Consider the following 24,395-nt stretch of genomic DNA (forward strand, 5'->3'; position numbering starts at 1 on the left):
GGTCTGGATACAAGGGGTTTAATGTTGGATGAGTGTGGCACAGGAGTTTAGGTAATGGGGGGTGAATAAGAATGGGTAGGAATATAGGAAGATTTGTAGATATGTAGACAAGAATTGGAAGACAACTGATGTGTGACTGCTACCTTGCTTTTTTAAGAGAAAAGAGGAACATGGATAGTTTGGAGGTGTCAAGAGGGGATATGCTACAAGACTTGAAATAATCATTTTGAAGAATGTTCTAGTGATTGATCAGGGAAACAGAGTATTATGGAGTGCCCAGAGGACAGTTAAGTGATGTATGTTCTAGTAAGTCCGTCTGATTTACTTTCTCTGAGTCAGTAGTTCTACACCTGAGGATAGCATCAGAATTACCTAGAGGGCTTGTTAAACACAGACTGCTGGGCCCCACTACCCCAGTGTCTGACCAAGGAAGTCTGTAGACGGGCCCAAGAATGTGCATTTCTCACAGGTGCCCAGGTCTTGCCGCTGTCGCTGGTTCTGAGACCACACTTTTGAGAACCACTTCTCTTTCTCCATTCTAATGATTCTTCCTCCCAAACCTATGAATTTAGTGCATATATATATAGATAGAGATATACACACACACATATCTACTACAGATATACATATATATACCATTACATACATATATACCGTACACACACACACACACACACACACACACACACACACACACATCTCCTAAAGGCAATCTAGATGGATCCTTCTAGATTGATCTGATTCATCACATCACATTCCTAGTTCTCCAAATTCCTATAACAGGTTTTCAAGACTCAATAAATTGTATAGATACAAAATTTCTACTCAATAGGAACCTCTAACATTATTTTACATTAACTATCCAAAATTAATCACAATGTAGTCCAACATAATCTTCTTTTAAAGCTGGGCATTTCCTTCACATTTCATATAATTTCCATCCACTTCCACCATTATTCCTATTCAAGAGAATGTTCTCTGTACAATAACCTGTTACCCATGGCTCAAAGAACTTCTCTTTAAGGATTCCTGGGTTCTGGTCCAAACTGTTGTCTTCCTTTATTGAACTACTATTTTACCAAGAGTCTTTAATACATAATTTTGTTTTTTAATAATTTTTAACAATTCCCATTTATATAAACCAATAGTAAGCTACCTGATGAGAGGAACAAAAATTTTATACATTTTATGTCTCCTGCAAAGTGTTCAACACAGTACTAGAGAAATGATACTCAGTGAGTCTTGTTTATAATATGAAACTTTTACTTCTATATAAAGAAAGTTTATATAAAATAAATTGCAGGTTACTGTCAGCTATGTATTCCTATTTATCTCTACATAGAAGTCAGAGATCATGAATGTGATTTCCTTCAGAGTGTAAAAGAAATTTTTAAAAGGCGTTAAATATATCTCACAACCAAGGTGTACAAAATAAAAAAAAAAAAAAAAGGCTAGGGAAATAGGCCATGTTTTCTGCTTGTTTATTCTTACCCAGTGATGCTTCATCATATATTTTGAGTATTATAAAACAGAAAAGAAATACAGTGGGCTTTTGTCTTCACAGTAATATGGGAAAGTGACTTTTCCTAGTTTGGTTAATTTGGATTGAACAATGTAAAATAATGTTAGAGGTTTCTATTGAGTAGAAATTTTGTATCTATACAATTTATTTACTTTTCATATCTATACTAAAGTCAGAATCAGATTAGTTCTATGTTTTATCTTCTGATATTTATATCTACTGATATTTTTGACATCTTCTTTGATATTGATCAAAATAATGACGGTTGGCTTCACATATAATCATTATAATCATTCCTTTTACATACCCACATTGCTTTATTATTATAGATATCAGGCCAATAAAATTCCTAAAATATCTCGCCCAGAAAAATATTACATTTGAATTATAAACTAAATATACCTTTTATTAACTTCTAGCAAAATACTAAATGTGAATATTCAACAAACAATTGCCAAATGTGGGGGAGACAGAAAATAGGAATTAGACTCATGTGTTTATTTTTGACATCTGCCAAATAAAAAATAAGATTTGTTCTGTGGTTTACTGAAGGGAATGACAACAAAATAATAAAAATTTTTCATTATTTTTTGTATCTTTAGAGGCCTGGCTTAAAATAGCCTAATGTTAACAACAGAAAAATTCCTATTGATTTCTCTTCCTCATTTTTCACAAAACCAGGGTACTAGAAAAACCTTTGCTTCTGGCCTAAGTTGTCATGTGATTCCCCCAAGTTTTCCAGTTTCTCAGTCACAGAACTCTTTCTAACTAATCCCAAGGAGCATGACTTCATTTTTGTGTAATACTGGACCTCCAGAGAATTCCTAATAAATTATCTTTAGAAGAATGATAGATTAGTTAAAAAGTTTGCAGGGAAAATCTCTACACAAAGAGTGCCCTGGATCCCAAGTCTGAAATATCACAGGACCAAAACTATATAAAAAATACCAGTATGTTTCCTTTTTTTCTCTCAACTAAAGAAATAAATCAAGAGAATAGCTATTGTTAATCAAATGGGAACACATTGATAAGATGCAAAACAGAAAGTCTCTTTGTATGAAGAAGTTGCTCTTATTTGCTGCATTTCTCCTTCCTGATTTACTTGATTACATTTTCTCAACAAAGCTACAAAGCTACATACCTTTGAAAAAGAATGGAAACTCAGAAAAAGTATGCATTTCACATGTCATTACTGTCCTTTTCATAACATTGTTTTACCCAAACCACATTAGGTGAAATTCCTTTCAGTTTTGTGGAAGGGTGTGGTAAGGCTTCTAAAGAAGTCTATTTTAATGCCACTGGAGAAAGGACAAGCCATCCACACAAACCAGGTGACCACATACCGACTGCTGTCATGTAATCCCAGCGCTCAATGAGGCACATATTGAAGATGAGGTGATCAGATGTTTGCCCTTGGCCAATAAGTGAAATCTGCCTCTCCAAATTCTGGCAAACAGACGAAGTCCAGCCAACAAGAAACCAGAATACTACCAGAAGCATTACTGCAAGCATCCTCATGACCCGTCCACCAGTCATATATGGAATCCGCTGGGCTGTTCGTGAAAGAAACACCTTCAAAACCCTGGAAAAGCAAAACATCAAAATGTGAAGGCAAACTTAACACTCAGAAAAACTCCATAATATTTTACTTTTCTAGGTGAAAATGAAACACACCAAAAACCTACTTAAGCAGAATTTTAACATGGAAAAAACCCAGAAACAGTATTGCTTATATTTTCACTTAATTTTATTCTAGTTTTTATCTTCCAAAAGCAAAACAAATATCCTACATTAGATGCCAGTGAGTCAATAGATTTGTATAGGATGGAATTCTTTTGAATGTGTCTTAATATTTTAAGGAACATGCTTAAGATCTTAAAAAAAAAAAAAAAAGATCCATAGGCAAGCTGGCTCAAACAGGGTTTCTGAGGGATCAAAAATAGTCCTGAAAATGAGTAGTCGGTTTCACAATATTATACTAAGTCAAAAATTTCCTTGAACCAGTTATTTTTTACAGTAGAATAATATGAAAGGTATTTTCTGAAAATATTCTAAATGACCTCCCTTTGTAATTATCACATTACCAAAAATAATAATGAAATAAATATGAAAACAATGAGAGAGAGATTTAAATACTAGAGTAACTGAATTAAGATCTCCATATTAAGAGGATTAGGATGACCTATAAGAAATTGATTAAAAAATTTTTTTTCTGTGTAATTCAAATGAATAGCTGGATTAAGTGATATCTAAGAACGGTTCCATCTTAGTTATTGTGTGAAGACAAAATCTAACCCTACTACAGAGGTCCTTCCTCCTACCCTTTTCTATAATTTTATCTCCAGAATATTCTTAGCTGAGTTAACTCCCCACTCTCATTCTGATATTTTATGTCACAAAAGTGAGTGGCTCATGATACTATCCATAATCAATTTCCAAAAGGCAAAAATAAATTTATTTTCCCAACTTTTCTATTCCCTCCTCAGTCTCACTTTCACCAAAAATTTTTTTATGAAGTATTCCTATGAATTCTTCATAAAAATCATTATAAATCCAGAAATGAAACATACACACTTGAAATAGCCTAGATGGTATTATACTATTTTTTCTCTCTCTATAGACCTTTGGTAGCTCTTCCTGAATCAACACATCGAGCAAAGAAAGTTATTTTTTTAGCAGATTTTTTTTATCCTTCTTTCCCCTATACCTTTTTTTTTAACCTGAGTTTTTTTTTTTTTTTAAAGCTTTATTTATTTGACAGAGAGAGACACAGCGAGAGAGGGAACACAAGCAGGGGGAGTGGAAGAGGGAGAAGCAGGCTTCCCGCTGAGCAGGGAGCCCGATGCTGGGCTCGATGCGGGGCTCGATGTGGGGCTTGATCCCAGGACCCTGGGACCATGACCTGAGCCTAAGGCAGACGCTTAATGACTGAGCCTCCCAGGCGCCCCTCCCCTATACCTTTAACCCCATTGTCCTTCAGCTAACACACAGGATGAAGATATTTAATTCTGAATAAAATACCTACCCCTTAACTTTTCTTTGGAACAATGTCAGAAAGATATAATATAGGAGTATAGTAGAAGATCTCTTTACTCTCCATTTAAGTAGTTCACCAGATTAACAGTTATTCTCCATTCTATGTAAAACACAGTAGTACTGCCCATGTCATGCTAAATTCCAGCACTGGCAGCTAACTTGCACCTGTCTAGTATGCCTCAAACATTTCTGCTCCAACCAGCTGAATTGCTACTTGTTAAGAATCAGTTGTATTTGTCCCCAAATTGTGCCCATTGTTATCACCTTACACAATTTAACTAAATTATAAATAAAATAATTACATATGACTGTGAAACAAAAGGAGACTTATTTGTATAAAATCTATCTTGAATGCTTTGGAAAGACTCCATGTAGGTGAGTCATTAAATAAACTTGGGGTGGTCAATAAATATAAAAATCTAGAAAGAGTCTATACTCAGATTACTTCAAAAATCTTTAGAATTACACTCATTTAAGAACCAGCATTGTGAACAGTAGATAATGCATTACAGTAATTTATGTTAGAAAGAGAAGAGTGCACTCCAAATACCAGACACATAGTCAAAGAAGGGGCCTTTTCTCAAAAATATTGGTAAATGAGGGGCACCTGGTTGGCTCAGTTGGGTAAGCGTTGACTCCTGATTTTGGCTCATGTCATGATCTCAGGGTCCATGGGGCTCCATGGGGCTCCATGCTCATTGCAGAGTCTGCTTGAGGATTTATCTCCCTCTCCTGCCCCTCCCCACCTCGTGCTATCTCTCTCTTTCTCTCCCTCCCTCTAAAATAAATAAACCTTTAAAAAATATTGGTAAATGATTATTTGTGTGTTTTAAATTATAGCCTCTAATACACTTCTTTAATGCCTTTCTGCTTTAAACAAGCTTATCAACTTATTGACCAATGACTAATCCTATAAGAAGCCTTCTATCATAATTAGCAGATCAAAATATTCAGAGAACCCTTAGAAATAAGAGAAATTTTAAAACAAATTAATGTTTTTGCTTGTGCCAATCTTATTTTCTGTAGGAGAAACTTGCAGCCACTAGGTACACATATTTGTTTCTGCTTATACCTGGATGAATTCTAAATTTTGAATGACTAGGAACTCAAAAGAGGAAATTTTGCCCCTTTTTATGGTCTTCTATTTTTTGGCTAGGCAGAAAAAAAGGGAATTCTTTTAATTCTAGACACAATTTTAATACCTGACATATAAGTATAATAAATGAATATTTATATAGTGACAATCATATGCTGGGTATCATGCTAGGCAACACGGGGGAATAAGATATAGTTCTAGAAGCTTACGATTTAACTAGAAATAAGTGTGCAAATAACTGCCATATAAAACAGCATATATTCTATGTTGTATGTACCTAGTAAGTCTAGTAACATAACAGAATAGGTGGTATTTAATCTAGACTTTGATGGATACCAGTAGAAATGGAGGATAGTGAAGAAGATATAAGGAGATATTCTAGCTGAAGGAAATCACATAACAAAATACAGAGCAGGAAATATAAGCTGCATTTTGCAGAGGAAATCTGTATGATCCTGGTTTGGTAATCTTTTAGTCAATAAATCCCAATTCTAAATTATCAGAAATTTTCATGTTTTCCAGGTGACCCTCTGGGTATTTATTATATAGTCTGAGAATTCAAGATTGTCACAGATCCCATAACCTCATTTCCAGAGAGGAAAAACCAAAGCAAAAGCCCTCATGAATCTCCCGTTATTGATTTTAAATGGTTTTTGAATCCTGGGAAACACACTAACACAACTCCGTACCTCAATCTAAGCATTTCAGGATATTGGTTTTGGTATAATGGAATAAGATGCATTTTTCTAGCATTGCCTTAAAATAAAATGAGAAAATTCTGCCATATCTTTAAAAGACAAGCTCTTGTTAGTTTATATGGTTCATTCCCTAGAAACCAACTTCTAAAAGGGAAATCATTAGATATACACTTATATGAAATACAGCTGTAGGAAAAAATACAATCATTAAACTTCTTAGGTTACTTTTTCTACTATTTTTTTTTTCAGAGAAATATCTTCAGGCTACCCATCTGTTCAGAAGGTCTCACTATTTCTGAAGGAAAGCAGTAACATATACAAGAAGACTGCAAGAAATTTCCAGAATTTAATATAAAAAGGCGTATTTAAAAAATATATTCAGTTTTCATTATTAATAGTAGATAAATTCATAGCAGTCATGTTGAAACAATGAAAAGGGCAACCCATGAATTGGCTGTCACTATATTACCTGCCTCTACTTTTCACTTCCCATGCATTTCTGGTTTGAACTTGTGAAACTCCACTGTCAGGATTTGTACTTAGGTTATCAATTACTTTCTTCAAATATCTAATTGATATTGTTATTCCTAATTTTACTTGATTTCCACCTTTCAGCATGGCTAATGCACTTGGCTTCCATTCTGTCATGTCCTCGATTTTCTTCCTGTTCCTCTGTCAGCAACTTTGTAGTCTCTAATGCAGATTCCTTTTCACCAGGTTTCCCCTTAAGTGGTAGTGTTTCTCAAGGATCTCCTAAGTGTAGCCATCTAGATCTATTTCTTGCTCCACATATTGTACCCAGGGAATTCCATCTACTCCCCTGTTTCAGTGATCGACGGACTGGCAAGTCCCAAATCTAGGTCTTAGTTTAGATCTCTCTCCTGAGCTCAAAATCTCTCTACTCAGTGACCTACTGGACATCAGCAGCTCCCCAATGTAAATCATCCCTCTCTCCATTCCTTGCTCCTCCAGGCTTCTTTGCTCCTGTGTTACCTGTCTGAGTGACTAGTACCACTTAACTGATCAAAGCAGAAACCTAGGAACAAACTTTAATTTTTCTCCCTCACCTACATTCCAGACATGAAATGAGGCTTCAGGAATTTAATTTCTGCCTCTTCAATATCTTTCAAGTCTTTCTTTTTCTCCATTTTCATTGCCACTATATAGCTCTTGGTCATCAACCTGCTTTTACAGTAGCTTCCTAATTAGTCTACTTATTGGTCTTGCCCACCTTCAACCCACACGCTACACTGAAGCCACAATGATCACTTCTGATTATGTTGCTCCCTGTTTATATTCTTTCAGTGGCCCTCCACCCAAATCCTAGCTCCTTAGTATGGTAAAAGGCCTTTAAATGCCTTTGAATATTGGTTCTCCCTTGCCTTGGCAGCCTCATCTCTTCACTCTCCCTTTCCTACAGACCTGCAGGTCCCTGTGGACATATGCAGGTGTCCTCTGTCTGAACCTTTGCCCTCAGCTTTCCTTACTGCTCCTCCCCCCACAACAATATCAACACCTAATTTAGCTAATTCCTACCTATTCTTTCATGGCTCAGTTTAGATGTTGCTTGCTCTAGGCCAGTGGTTCCCAAACCATTATCAACAACATCATCTGTAAACTTATTAGAAATGCAAATGCAGTATCTACCTGCTCTCAGGCTCATTATAATTTAGTAAACATAAATGAATAGGCAATTAAAATATAATGGTTTTGGGAAATGGTATCAGCAAAAATAGTGGAATAAAGAATCCCATAAGTCCATCCATCCATAAAAGCAATGAATAAAGTGGCAAAAATTATTATAATCAACTTTTTTGGAACCCTGAAAAAGAATCAAAAGCTTATAGCAAACAGGGGGATGCTTAACCAAGACAAAAACAGCTGAATCTGAGTAAAAGAGTTTTGTGACATTTTAACATACTTTTCTACCCAGTGTCCTATTTCCCATTCCCCAGCTCAGTGGTGAACTTGAAGACAACACCTTGCATTCTCAGGACAGGTAACTAGTACTAGGCAAACACAATGGACCTTATTCTTAAAAAATTGTGGTTGCTCATTTTGACCTTTCTGGCAGCTCCCTGGAAGACTAGTTCAAAGGGTCTGCCTTTCTCTTTTTTTAATTCCAGTATAATTAACATGAAGTGTTATATTAGTTTCAGGTGTACAATACAGTGATTCAACAAGTCTATACATTACTCAGTGCTCATCATGACTGGTGTACTCTTTAATCCCACCACCTATTTCACCCATCCTCCCACCCTCCTCCTCTCCATCAGTTTGTTTCCTAGAGTTGAGTCTGTTTCTTGGTTTGTCTGTCTCTCTCTCTTTTTTTCCTTTGCTCATTTATTTTGTTTCTTAAATTCTACATATGAGTGAATTCATATGGCATTTGTGTCTCTGATTGACTTATTTTGCTTAGCGTTATACTCTTTAGCTCCACCCATGTCATTGCAAATGGTAAGATTTTATTCTTTTTATGGCTGAATAATATTCCATTGTGTATGTGTGTATCTTCTGTATCCATTCATCTATTGATGGACACTTGGGTTGCTTCCATAATTTGGCTATTTTAAAAAATGCTGCAATTAGGGGTGCATGTATCCCTCTGAATTACTGTTTTTGTATTTTTTTTTTTTTTTTGGGTAAGTACCCAATAGTGTGATTACTAGATCATAGGGTAATTCTATTTTTAATTTTTTGAGGAATCTCCATACTGTTTTCCACAGTAGCTGTACCAGTTAGCATTCCCACCAATAGTGCATGATGGTTTCTTTTTACATCCTTGCCAATATTTGTTCTCTTGTGTTTTTGATTTTAGCCATTCTGACAGGTGTGAGGTGATATCTTATTGTAGTTTTGACTTGCACATCAAAGGGCTTGCTTTATTTCACCCAACTGGGAACCCTCCCAAGGCTGAGGTAGCTACCTGGGGGTCATCTGACTAAAACATTTAAAGGCAAATGGATTGGTTGATGCTACCTGGAACAAGGGATAATGGTTAGGACAAACAACAGACTAAACAAAAAGGAAGAAAGGCTGGGGAATGAGATCTTCTGGGCAAAAGGGGCTTTGAAAAGCTTCCATATATTCCCAGGCATCTGGAAAGCTGAAAAATGCTCATAAAAGATCTAAGAAGGCCTTAAACGTTCATATCTTGCTGAACTGAGACACTGCACAAGCAGGAAGTAAAGTTTAAGGCAAAGTTATAAAGTGTTTGACTGAGTGCTGAAGGCAAGTCCCAACATGCACATACACACGCAAAGTCCATGTACAAAAAATAAGAAAATTTAAAAAGGTTTTATTTGTTCAAGGCTTTAAGGAAATCTCTGTTAAATCACTAGCTCATCACTAAGCCAACAGAACAGAGACTTCAGTGGCTATATATAACAAAGGATATGGATATTACAGAATTAGTTCAGAAAAGCCAGTAAGCAAACAAACAGCGGCAACTACCCCCAGGAAGAACAATAAATGCTGGGGAGGATGAAGAATCTGATTCCAGATTCACAACATTATAATATTAAAAATGTCCAGTTTTCAAAAAAGAAAAAAAAAGAAACATGCAAAGAAACAAGAGTGTGTGGCCCATATTAAAAAAAAAAAGAAATTAATGGAAACTGTCTCTGAGGAAGCCCAGGCATTGTACTTACTAGACAAAGACTTTAACTATATTAAATATGGTCAAAAAGCTAAAGAAAACCATGTACAAAGAACTAAAGAAAGAATGATGTTTCACCAAATAAAGAATATCATAAATAGATAGAAATTATACAAAGGAACCAAATAGAAATTCTGGAGTTGAAAAGTATAATAACTGAAATGGAAAATTCACTGAAAGGATTTAACTGCAGATTTGACCATGTAGAAGAGTCAGTAAATTTGAATATAGGTCAATTGAGATTATACAGTGTGAGAAGCAGAAATGAAAATAAAATGAAGAATAATGAACAGAGCCTAAGAGACCTGTGGTACACTATTAAGAATATCAAGATTTGCAAAATGGGAGCTCCAGAAAGACAGGAGAGAAAAAAGCCAGAAGGAACATCTGAAGAAAAAATGACTGAAACTTCCCAAATTTCACAACAGACTTAAATTTACATATTCAAGAAGCTCAAATAATCAAAGTAAGATAAACTCAAAGAGACTCACATTAAGACACATTATAATTAAAGTGTTGAAAGCTAAGACAAAGAGAAATTCTTGAAAGCACCCTGAGAAAAGTACCCACTATATACAAGGGATTCTTAGTAAGATTAAGATCTAGTCTCTTATCAGAAGCCATGGAAGTCAGAGGGCAGTGGGATAACATATTCAAAATGCTAAATGAAAAAAAAATGTCAACAAAGTTCTATATTTGGCAAAACTGTCTTTCAAAAATGAAGGAAAAATTAAGATATTCCAGATAAATAAAATTGAGAGAGTTCATCACTAATAGATCTACAAGAAATACTAAAGGAAGTCCTTCAGGCTGAAATGAAAGACACTAGACAGTATCTGAAATGCACATGAAATAATGAAGAACATTGGTAAAGGTAACCATAGAAATAAATATAAAAGTCAGTATTAATGTATTTTTGGTCTGTAACTCTTCTTTTTTTTCTTATAATTTAAAAGACAACTGTATAAAGTAATAAGTATAAATCTACGTTGTTGGGCACATAATGTTGAAAGATTATAATTTGTGACACTAACAGTGTAAAAGGGAGGGCAGAGTAATATATGGCAAAGTTTTTGTATTACTGAAACTAAGTTGGTATTAATTTAAACTAGGTTATTATATAGTTAGAATGTTAATTGTTAATCCTAAGGGCAACCATTAAGAAAATAACCATATATAGTAAAAAATGAAAATGGAATAAAAATGGGGAATTAGAAAACATTGATTTATCATAAGAGCAGGCAGTAATGGAGGAGCTGAGGAATACAAATAAAAAAGATATATAAAAACAAGTACCAGAATGACAGAAGTACGTCCTTCCTTATGAGTCATTACATTAAATGTAAATTGGTTAAATTCTCCAACTAAAAGGTAGAGATGGCAGAATAGATTTTTAACTAGATCCAGCTGTATGTTGTCTACAAGAGATTCATTTTAAACCCAAAGAAACAAATAGGTTAAACTGAAACAATGGAAAAAGATATCCCATGCAAATAGTGACCAAAAGAGAGCTGGGATTCCTATGTTAATATCAGATAAAAAATACTTTAAGGCAAAATTTGTTAAAAGAGGCAAAGAAAGACATAATTATAAAATTGTCAATCCATCAAAGTATTAACATTTGTAAATACATATGCACCAAACATCAGAGTCTCAAAATGCATGAAGCAAATACAGAATTGAAGAGAGAAATAGAGTTAGTCCTACAATAATCGTTGGAGACTTCAATACCCTGATTTCAATAATGGATAGAGTATTTAGACAGACAATAAGAAAATCGAGGGTTTCAACAACATCATGAATCACCTAGATCTAACAGACATATATAGAACACTCCACCCAACAATAGCAGATTACACATTTTTCTCAAGTGCAGAGAGAACATTCTTCAAGAGAGATACAAATCAGGCCACAAAACAAGTCATAATAAATTGAAAAAATTAAAATCATACAAAGTATCTTCTCTGACCACAGTGGATTGACATTAGAAATCAGTAACAGAAGGAAATCTAAAAAAATTAACAAATACGTGGAAATTAAATGGCACATTCTTAAACAACCAATCAGTTAAACAAGAAATCACATAAGAAATTAGAAAATAATCTGAGATAAATCAAAATGAAAACAACATACCAAAGCTTATGAGTTTTAGCAAATGCAATGTTTAGAGGGAAATTTATAACTGCTAACGCCTGTATTCAACAGAGAAGAAATATATCAAATCAATAACCTTCCACTGTAAGAAATTAGAAAATAAAAAGCAAACTAAATCCAAAGAAAGCTGAGGGAAGGAAATAATAAATATTAGAGTGGAATAAGATGAAATGAGTAATAGAAAAACAATAGAGACAATAAGCAAACCACAGTTGGTTCTTTAAAAGGATAAACAAAATTGACAAACTTTTAGTTACTCTGACAAGGAAAAGAGGGAAAAATTCATATTACTAGAATCAGGAATGCAAGAGAAGACATTACTAGCAACTTTACAGAATTAAAAGGATTATAAGAGAATACTATGAACAGCTGTATACCAAAAAATTAGATAACCTAAATGGAATGGACTAATTCCTAGAAACACACAAATTGCCTACACTGACTCAAGAAGAAGTCGGATATCTCCAAACACCTGTAATAAGCAAAGAGATTGAACCAATAATTGAAAGCTTTTCAGTAAAAAAAAAAAAAAAAAAAAAAAAGATCAGGACCAGATGGCTTCACCAGTGAATTCTACCAAATATTTAAAGAAGAATTAACACCAATTCTTCTCAAACTCTTCTAAAAATAGAAGATGAAAAAACACATTTGTAATTATTTTATGAGACCAGCATTACTTTGACTCCAAAGCCAGATAAAAACATCACAATAGGGGTGCCTGGGTGGTTCAGTCCGTTAAGTGTCTGATTCGATTTTGGCTCAAGTCATGATCTCAGGGTTGGGAGATCAGGCTCTGCACTGAGAGTGGAGCCTGCTTGGGATTCTTTCTCTCCCTCTCCCCCACTGTCCCCACTTGCATGCTTGCATGCTCTCTCTCTAAATAAATAAAATCTTTAAAAAAAAAGACATCACAAGAAAAAAATTACAGACCAATATCTCTTATGAATAGACATGCAAAATTGCTAAGCAAATTACTAGCAAAACAAATTCAAAAGCATATTAAAGGGTTATATACTATGACCAAGTGGGATTTATCCTGGGAATGCAAAGTGGTCAACACACAAAAATCAATCAATATAATATACCATTTTAATAGAATGAAGAAAAAAACCATACCATATTAATAGAATGAAGAAGAAAATATGACCATCTTAATTTATGCAGAAAAAAGCATTTGACAAAAATCCAACACTCTTTCATGATAACAACATCAATAACTAGCTGTAGAAGGTAACTTCTTCAACTTGATTCTTATCGGGATTTTATGAAAAACTCACAGCTATTATCATACTCAATGGTGAAAAGCCGAAATCTTTCCCCCAAATATCACAAACAAGACAACAATGTTGTTCTCACCACTCTACACATCACTATACCAGAAATTCTAGCCATGGCAATTAGTTGAGAAAAAGAAATAACAGGTATTCATACTGCAACAGAGCTGTCTCGATTAGTAGAGCTATCTCTATTAGTAGATGACATGATCTTAAACATAAAAAACCCTAAAGAATACACACACACACACACACAGATAATTTGAGCTAAAAAACGAATTTAGTAAAGTTGTAGGATACAAGTTCAACATATAAAAAATTACTTTTGTTTCTGTATACTAGTGATCCAAAAAAGAACTTGAGTAAACAATTCCATTTATTATATCATGGAAATGAGTAAAATACCCAGGGGTAAATTTAACCAAGGAAGTAAAAGATGTGTATGCTGAAATCTATAAAACAACACTGAAAGAAACTGAAGGAAACCTAAAGAAATGGAAAGACATTCTGTGCTCATGGGATCAGAAGATATAATATTGCTAAGATGGCAATACTTCCTAAATTGATCTACAGATTCAAGTCAGTCCAGAGACTGAAATGCATTCCCTATTAAAATTGCAACTGAGCGGCACCTGGGTGTCTGCCTTCGGCTCAGGTCATGATCTCAGGGTCCTTGGACCCAGCCCTGCATCAGGCTCCCTGCTCAGTGGGGAGTCTGCTTGTCCCTCTCCCTCTGATCCTCCTCCCAGCTTGTGCTCTCTCTCTCTCTGTCTCAAATAAATAAATAAAATCTTAAAAAACAATCCAAATCACTTATTTTCAGAAATGGACAAACTGATACTAAAATTCATATGAAATTGCAAACACTTGAAATAGCCAACCTAGGGGGAAAAAAAAGTGGGAAGACTCACACTTTCTGATTTCAAATGTTATAAAGCTAAACCAAGCAAAACAGTATGGCACTAGCATAAGGATAGATATATAGATCAATGGAATAAAACTGATCATCCAGAAATAAACATTTATTTACATCCATGGTCAACTGATTTTTGACAATGGTGTCAAGACCATTCAATAAGGGATAGTCTTGGGGCGCCTGGGTGGCTTAGTTGTTTAAGTGTTCAACTCTTGTTTTTGGCTCAGGTCATAGAAAACGATACAGCCTCCATGGAGAACAATTTGGTGGGTCCTCAAAATGCTAAACATAGATTTTCCGTGGGACCAAACAATTCCATACCTGTGAGAATTGAAACATAGATTCATACAAAAAAGCCTGTATATGAGTGTTCGTAGTAACATTATCCATAATAGTCAGGAGTGGAAACAACTCATCCATCAAATGATGAATGTATAAGCCAAGTGTAGCATACACACACACACACACACACACACACACACAATGGAATATCACTTTTTTATAAAAACGCATGAAGTACTGATACATATTACAATTTGGACAAACCTTGAAAATATTATGTGATGGGAAAGAAGCCAGACACAAAGAGTCACATTATTATATGATTCCATTTCTATGAAAATGTCTGGAATAGGTAAATCTGTAGGGACAGAAAGCACATTTGTGATTGTCAGGATTTGGGGAAGGGGTGGTCTGCTCAACAGGCTTAAAGTTTATTTTTGGGGTGATGAAAAATATTCTGGAATTAGATAATGGTAATGGTTGCACAACATTGTGTATGTACTAAAAGCCAAAACTGTACACTTTAAAATGGTTAAAATGATGAAATTTATGTTGTATGAATTTTACCTCAATAAAAAACATACAATGGTTCTCATTCCTGCAGAAAAGGAGAAAATTCTTCTGTACCTTCCTGAATGTTGCAGCCCTTGTCTATTGTAGTCCCAGGGTATTCTTAGTCATCTGGTTGTTCTTTCCCTCCCGCAGGTGCTGAGGTGAGAAGCACCAGCCTTAAAACCTGGACTTTGCACTAGTTTATTTGCAGTGCGACTATTTTAAACTTATGTACACCATTCCCCTCTCACAAGAGTTCATTCTGCAATCTTAGGCTTGTAAAAAAGATGGAAGAAATTTGATAATCAATATAGCATGGTGGATTCCCTAAATAGAGGTCAACAATACTAATTGACCTAAAATCAGACCTTCTTTCTTTATTTGGCAAAAACACCTGTTTCCTAAACCACATTCCTTTGGAATTGTTTCAATTGTAACAATATTGCAAATAAAGAACATTTCCTAGCAATGGTGTGCTTGTGCTCCAAAGATGTTTAATTTTGAAAAGTTTTGGATAAAATCTTGCAGAAAAAGATTTAAATATAGATACTATTGCTCCTTCTCCACTGTTCTCCCACCCCCAATTTACTACAGAAAGATATTTCAAACAATAAGCAGATGATGAATCATTCTGAAGACGAAGGAGAAGAAATCAGATTATCAAAAGTTAAGAATTACATGCTGTTCCTTTCCTTACATCTAGAGTAAATATAAATTCTATGGCCATTGTCTTCCAAGTACAAGTATAAAAATAGGTTCTGTCCTTGTATTTCAATTACTTAGCACTGATTAATTAGTAGAAATAATTTTTCTAAAGATTTATTTATTCATTTGAGAGAGAGAGAGTGCACACATGAGGGGAAGGCGCGGCAGAGGGAGAAGGAGAGAGGGAATCCTCAAGCAGGCTCCTGCTGAGTGCAGAGCCTGGCAGGGCTCTATCCCAGGACCCTGAGATCATGACCTGAGCTGAAATTGAGTCACCTGCTTAACCAACTGAGCTACCCAGGTGCACCAGCAGAAATAATTTTAAGTTAAAATTTCATTCCAAGTTTCAGTGTTTTTAAAATTTAATGTTTTACTATTAATATGACATTTTGGTATTCAAAAACATGATTTTAGACAAACCATAAAAACAAATTTATTACAGATGGTTGTCTAATAGCATCATTACTTAAATGAGCAATTATATTACAGTCTCAAAAGGGAAACATAACACTAATTGTTTTGTAGTTAGAAAATTTTTTAAATGACACCATTTTAATGTTACTATTTAAATTTTGATCTGTTCTTACTTCTAATTCATGACTTAGTTTTGCTGTCTGAACAAAACAAAACAAAATTTTCCTCTGAAATAGGTTAATCACAGATAAGTATTTCCCCAGGCATATATTAAGGCAAAGTTGTTTGAACCTGTTTGCTCTTCAATCATGATTGTTCAAATTGGAATGTGGTAAAAACAGAAAACTTGTTTCTCTTTCTAAGGACAGTTTTAATGATTTTATAAGATCGAATATTCGAGTCTTTCAGTCTCTTTAGCATATATTTAAAGATAAAGAATACTACCAGACCATAGGGGACCACAAAGATGACAAAAATCTTTGCATATAGTTACTCTTTTGTATGTATGATTACTTATAAAAACAAGAAACAAAATTCTCAACGAATAGTTACACATGAACTTATTTAACCTATTTTAGGTGTTAGTCTCATATAAAAGAAATGTTAAACAAAAGAAATTCTAAACAACATAAATAATAAAAAATTAATATAAAAATACTCTAAAATTACTGTTGCATTCACTTTCACCTTAACCCACAGTAAAATACACAAAATATATTAGTTTGCAAGTAGAAGATGCCACCGCAAAAGAAATTCAGATCTGCTACGTGTGTAACAACTGCTCAGTTTATCTGACTAGTAATATTTTTAACATTTTAGATGGCATTAATTATTCTTGAAATATAAGAACTTTCAGTTATTGTCAATGAAACTTTTGGAAATTAATTATAAAGTATAATTGTGATTGCTCTTTGGTTCTTGGGCTGTTTATTTACACTTTGTCTCACTGCTAGATTTAAAACTCTTTGACTTAAACTTTGCAGGTCCCAAAGTCCCTACTGCATCAACTTGCCTATTACAGATCATTTAAGTGTTACACAGTATCACAAAGACCCACCTATTTTTACATGCAATTTGATTCCTCCATTAAAACTATAATATATGATCAAATTAAAAAAGAAAACTATGAGCAAATAAAAAGAAAAAAATGAACACTGCCTAAAACACTGTTAGCATTTTGGTGAATTTTATTCTCTAGTATTTTTTCTAATGTATATAAAATATTTTATAATATTAGGATTATAATATATAATTTATATGATTTTTAAAATATAATATGGAATTCTGAGCACTGTCATATAACATTCTATATTTATAAATAGCATGATATATGATAGCACATAATCTTTCTTTTTTAAAAGATTTTATTTATTTGACAGAGACACAGCGAGAGAGGGTACACAAGCAGGGGGAGTGGGAGAGGGAGAAGCAGGCTTCCCGCCGAGCAGGGAGCCCAATGCGGGGCTCGATCCCAGGACCCTGGGACCATGACCTGAGCCGAAGGCAGACGCCAACGACTGAGCCACCCAGGAGCCCACAAATAATCTTTTTTTTTTTTTAAGATTTTATTTGAGAGAGAGAAAATGAGAGAGAGAGAGAGCATGAGAAGGGGGAGGGTCAGAGGGAGAAGCAGACTCCTTGCTGAGCAGGGAGTCAGATGCGGGACTCGATCCTGGCACTCCAGGATCATGACCTGAGCCAAAGGCAGTCGCTTAACCAACTGAACTGCACAGGCACCCAATCTATTAAGCAAATCATTTTTTTTTATTATAAGCTACACTCTAGTGGACATTTTTTTCTCACTCCTTCAAAGACCCTGAAAGTCTAAGGATGGAAAATAGAAATCTACCATATGTATCCACTGTTACTATCCATACTGGGGAACATTGTTTCATCTCTTTTGTCAGGTTTAGAATGCATTGAAAATTAACTGAAAAAGCAACTGAGAAGATGGGTGGTAGTACAAGGTTAACAAGTTTTAAAGATATGAAGTTTCATATTTTTATATTGCAACAGATGCCAACTTAGGAAAAATCTTCTAGTGACTAAAGAACATAGGAAAAATTTTATCTACGTAAAACCTGGCTATAATATGAAAAAAACTGAGCAACCTTCTGCAGATGGACTCTTCTTAGCAAGTTAAGAAGTATTTGCAATTACAGCCTTCAAGGCCCCCTTTTACATGAGCTTGATCTGTTTGGTTTAGGTGCCCTTCATAACTTCTTTGCTTATATACTTAGGGCCTGCTGTATTGTGTTTTTCTCTCTCCCACGTTCTCAAATCCTCCACAACCACTGACAAACCTCTTTCTTTCATGTCACCTTCCCAGACTGCCTGACTGGATATTACATTTTCTTGCTGACACCTAGAGTGTAATCTATGTTTCTGAATATGTTTGTTCTACCCATTTGCCTGTATTTTAAGAGTATTTATGAAATTCTTGCAGATAAATTTTTGTGTACACCCTTAATTTTTTTCTTTAGATTTCAAAAAATAACTCATTTTTTAAAAAGCTCTTGATACATATTACCAAACATTTCCAGTGGATTGTACCATTTATACTCTGTTCTGCAAAGTATGAGGCTGTCTTACCCCCTGGATACTTAATATTACTGATAGTTATAATGAAAAAAAAAACCTTTCTCCTGAAATAAATGAAATATTAATCTATAATTTCTCATTGTTTTATTCAATTTTTTTGAATTTAGTTTTATAATTTGTTGAAATTCTTGTAAGTTGAGATGAGACTGTAAGGTAAGTTTTTCTAGACAAAGAGCTAATTTTCAGATGCTTGTTTATTGAATTGGCCATTCTCATTCTATTGTTTTGGAAAGCTTTCTCTCTAAAAGTTTCGTAGTGCTTTCATCTTGCTAAAGCATATCATCTCTTGGGATTATTCCTAGGTATTTCAGGTTTACATGTAAGATTGTGAATAGGAAATTGTCATCATTACCTTCTCCAATTTAAAGGTAAATAGAAAGGTACTGTTTTTCATACAAATCTATACACCTTGCTTACCTTTTCTTGATTGAATTTTATAATTATTTGAAGAATTCTCTTTCAGAGATAGCATTCACATGCTCATAAAATTCTCCATCTTATGGTGTATTTATAAAATTCAGTGGTTTTAGTATATTCATAAAACTGTGCATCATAACCCTTATCTAATTCCAGAACACTTTCATCACCTCAAAAAGAAACCTCATACCCACTAACTGTTACACCCCATTCCTCATTTTCCCCTAGACCCTGGTAACCACAAATCTACTTTCTGTCTCCATAAATTTGTCTATTATGAATGTTTCACAAAATGAAATCATAGACTATGTAGCATGAATCAATACACTTCATACTTTTCCTGACGAGGAATATTCCATTGTATGGATATACCACAGATTGTTTATCCATTCATCAGTTGATATATGGGTATATACCTAGGAGTGGAACTGTTGGGTGATATAGTAACTTTATGTTTAATATTTTGAGGAACGAAACTGTTTCAGAAAATGGCTGTAGCATTTCACAATCCCACCAGCAATGTATGAGGTTTTCAAATTCTCCACATCCTCACCAACACTGTTATTATATGACTCTTTGACTACAGCTATCCTTGTGGGTTTGAAGTGCTATCTCAGTGTGGTCTGATTTTCGTATCTCTAATGACTAATAAAAGTTAAGCATCTTTTCAGTACATACATGCCACTTGTGTATCTTCTTGGAAAATTGTCTATTCAATTCAATTCCCATGTTTAAAGTTGGATTGTTTGTACTTTAGTTGTTGAGTTGTAATACTTCTTTACATATACTGGATACTAGACCCTTATCAGATATATAATGTACAAATATTTTCTCCTATTCTGCAGATTTTCACTTTTTTTGCTATACAGTTCTTTTATTAAAGTTAAATTTATTTACAGAGAAAGACAAATACCATATGATTTCACCTATATGTGGAATTTAAGAAACAAAACAGATGAACACAGGGGAAGGGAAGGAAAAATAAAATAAGATGAAAACAGAGAGGGAGGCAAATCATAAGAGACTCTTAACTATAGGAAACAAACTGAGGGTTGCTGGAGGCGAGATGGGTGGGGGGATGGGGTAACTGGGTGATGGGCATTAAGGAGGGCACTGGAAGTAATGAGCACTGGGTGTTGTATGCAACTGATGGATCACTAAATTCTACCTCTGAAACTAATAATACACTATATGTTAATTAAACTGAATTTAAATAAAAAATTTTTAAAAGTTAAATTTACACAGAACAAAATCTACAGATCAGTGCACAAATCAATGACTTTTGATGAATGCAACAACTTATGTAACCCACACTTCCATCAATTCAGGAAGTTCCCGTATGCTTGTTTCAGCCAGTCTTCATTGGCATTCACCAAGAGACAACTGCCATTCTAATTTTTTCCCCTACAGATTAGTTTTACCTGATTTACATCTGATTTACAGATAAATAGAATTATATAGTAAGAACTGTTCTGTGTCTGCCTTGTTTTGCTTAACATGTTTTTGAGGTTTTTTCATATTATTGTGGATAAGTAGTTTTTTTATTACTCAATAATATGCCTTTGTATGAATTATTGTAATTAGTTTATCCATTTTTCTGTTGATGGACATTGGGTCGGGTCAAGTTTGGGGCTATTATAAAGAAAACCATTGTGATCATTCTTGCACAAGTCTGTGTGGGTATGTTATTATTTATCTTGGGTAAATGTCCAGGAATAGAACTGCTGATCATATAGTAAATGTATATTTAACTTTGTATGAAAATGCCAAACAGTTTTCCAAGTGGCTAAGCCATTTTTCATTTTCACTAACAGTGTATGAGTGTCCCATCTGTTCCACATTCTCACTAACACTGGTGGTGTTAGTCTTTTTAATTTTAGCCATTCCAGTAATAATAAAATGGTATCTCACTGGGATTTTAATTTTAATTTCTTTAATGACTAATAATATTTAGCATATTTTTATGTGCTATTGGACATTTGTGTGTCTTCTTTTATGAAGTGTCTGTTCAATTCTTTTTTATTGTATTGTTTGATTTTTCATAATTTGTAGAACTTTATATATTATGGATAAAGTCCTTTGAAAGATATATATGATGAATATTTTCTCCCACTCTGTAACTTGATTGTTTTGTCCTTTTAAAAAAACAGTTGAGGTATAACTGACAAATAATATTATATTACTTTCAGGTATATAACATAATGATCCAATATTCATATATTATGAAATGATCAACACAGTAAGTCTAGTTAACACCTGTTGCCATTCATAGTTAAAAATTTTTTCTCTTAATGAAGACTTTTAATATCTACTTTCTTAGCAAATTTCAAATATGCGATACAGTATTATTAACCATTGTCACCATGCTGTACATTATATTCCCATGACTTATTTATTTTATACCGTTTGACTCCTTTCACCCATTTGCCCATCCCCCACACCCACCCTCTGGCAACCACCAGTCTGTTCTCTGTATCTATGAGCTTGTTTTTTTTTTTTTGTTTGTTTGTTTTTAGATTCCACATATAAGTGAGATCATACCGTATTGGTGTTTCTCTCTCTGACTTATTTCACTTAACATAATACCCTCCAGGTCCATTCATGTCTCAATGGCAATATTTCATTCTTTTTTATGGCTGAATAATATTCCATTGTCTATATCTACCACCTCTTTTTTATCCATTCATCCATCAGTGGACACTTAGGTTGTTTCCATATCATGGCTATTACAGATAATGACGCAATGAGCATGGGGTACATATATCTTTTCAAGTTTGTGTTTTGTTTTCTTCAGATAAATATCCAGAAGTGGAATTGCTGGACCATATGGTAGTTCTATTTTTAATGTTTTGAGGAATCTCCACACTGTTTTCCATAATGACTGCACCAATTTACCTTCCCACCAACAGTGTAAGAGGGTTCCCTTTTCTCCATATCCTTGCCAACACTTGTTATTTCTTGTTCTTTTTGATAATAGCCATTCTTACAGATGTGAGATATCTCATTGTGGTTCTGATTCAAATTTCACTGATGATTAGATGCTGAGCATCTTTTCATGTGCCTGTTGACTATTTGTATGTCTTCTTTAGAAATATATCTATTCTACCCATTTTAAAATCAGATTTTTTTGTTATTGAGTTTTATGAGTTCTTTATATATTTTGGATATTAACTCCTTATCAGATATATGAATTTCAAATATTTTCTCCCATTCAGTAGGTTGCCTTTTCATTGTGTTGGTCATTTCCTTGGCGGAGCATAAGCTTTTTATTTTGATGCAGTCCCACTTGTTTATTTTTGCTTTTGTTGCCTTTGCTTTTGGAATCAGATTCAAAATCATTGCCAAAACTGACATCAAGGAGCTTACTGCCTATGTTTTCCTCTAAGAGTTTCATGGCTTCAGGTCTTACATTCAAGTCTTTAATCCATTTTGAGTTAATTTTTGTGTATAGTGTAAGATAGTGCTCCAGTTTCATTCTTATGCATGTGGCTGTCCGGTCTTACCAGCACCATTTATTGAAGAGACTATCCTTTCCCCATTGTATATTCTTGCTTCCTTTGTTGTAAATTAATTCACCATATATGAATGGGTTTATTTCTGGATAGTCTTCTATTCCACTGGTCTCTGTTTTGTTGTTGCTGTTGTTGTTGTTTTTAAGTAGGCTCCATGCCCAGCATAGAGCCCAACACAGGGCCTGAACTCATAACCCTGATATCAAGATCTGAGCTAAGACCAAGAGTAGGATGCTCAACCTACTGAGCCACACTGGTGTCCCTCTGTGACTGTTTTCTATGCCAATGCCATACTGTTTTGATGGCTGTAACTCTGTAATATCGTTTGAAATCAGGGAGCATGATGCCTCCAGCTTTGTTCTTTCCATTTGTTTATGTCTTCTTCAATTTCTTTCATCACTGTGTTATAGCTTTCAGTGTACAGGTCTCGGTTACATTTACTCCTAGGTATTTTATTCTTCTTGATGCAATTTTAAATAGAATTGTTTTCTTAATTTCTCTTTGATAGTTTGTTATTAGTATAAAGGAACACAATAGATTTTTGTATATTGGTTTTATATCCTGCAACTTTACTGAATTCATTTATTAGTTCTAACAGATTTTTGGTAGTGTCCTTAGGATTTTCTGTATATATTATGTCATCTGCAAGTTGTGACAGTTTTACTTCTTCCTTTCCAATTTGGATACATTTTATTTCTTTTTCTTGCCTCACTGTTGTAGCTAGGACTTGAAACACTATGTTGAATAAAAGTGATAAAAGTGGGCATCCTTAGGGTGCCTGGGTGGCTCAGTCAGTTAAGCATCTGCCTTCGGTTCAGGTCATGATCCCAGCGTCCTTGCTGGGATCCCTGCTCAGCAGGGAGCCTGCTTCTCCCTCTCTCTCCACTGTTCCCCCTGCTTGTGCTCTCTCTCTCTGTCAAATAAATAAATAAAATCTTAAAAAAAAAAAGTGGGCATCTTTGTCTTGTTCCTGATCTTAGAGGAAAAGCTTCCAGCTTTTCACCATTGAGTAGGATGCTAGCTGTGGCCTTGAGATCCTGTATGGCCTTTATTATGTTTAGGTGCATTCCCTCTATATCTATTAATGTTCAGAGTTTTTATCATAAATGGAGATATGATTTTTGCCTTCATTCTGTCACCTTATTTTTTATTGAAGTATAGTTGACACACAATGTTCTAATACTTTCAGGTGTACAACATAGTAATTTGAGAATTTCATACATCATGCTATAATCTCTGCAAGTGTAGCTACCATCTGTCATTATGCAATGCTATTACAATATCATAATATATTCCCTATGCTGTACCTTTTATCCCTGTGACTTACTCATTCCATAACTGGAAGCCTGTATCTCCCACTACCCTTCACTCATTTTGCCCACAGTCCCACCCTCATTATTTTGTTACTTTCTTGATTGTATCCTTTGATGCACAAAAGTTTTTCATTTTGTTAAGGTCCAATTTATCTATTTTTTTCTTTTGTTTTGTTTGTGCTTTGGGTTTTTCTCCAAGACTATGAATATTTATGTTTCCTTCTAAGAGTTTTATAGTTTTAGGT

General features: G+C 34.3%; 1 protein-coding gene across 3 annotated transcripts in view; it reads right to left on the reverse strand.

The window, feature by feature from the left end:
• GPR158 (G protein-coupled receptor 158) overlaps positions 1-24,395 on the reverse strand; it is a 434,263-nt gene that overhangs the window by 23,775 nt on the left and 386,093 nt on the right. For all 3 annotated transcript variants that reach the window (XM_088025524.1, XM_088025523.1, XM_088025522.1), the window contains one exon: positions 2,866-3,104. In XM_088025524.1, the coding sequence (XP_087881650.1) occupies positions 2,866-3,104 (239 nt within the window). The remainder of the gene's footprint in view (positions 1-2,865; positions 3,105-24,395) is intronic.

The sequence above is a fragment of the Eumetopias jubatus genome, unplaced genomic scaffold (genome assembly GCF_037043125.1).
Source record: "Eumetopias jubatus isolate StellerSeaLion01/CBP00866 unplaced genomic scaffold, mEumJub1_p1.0 scaffold_8, whole genome shotgun sequence".
NCBI classification, from domain to species: Eukaryota; Metazoa; Chordata; class Mammalia; order Carnivora; family Otariidae; genus Eumetopias; species Eumetopias jubatus.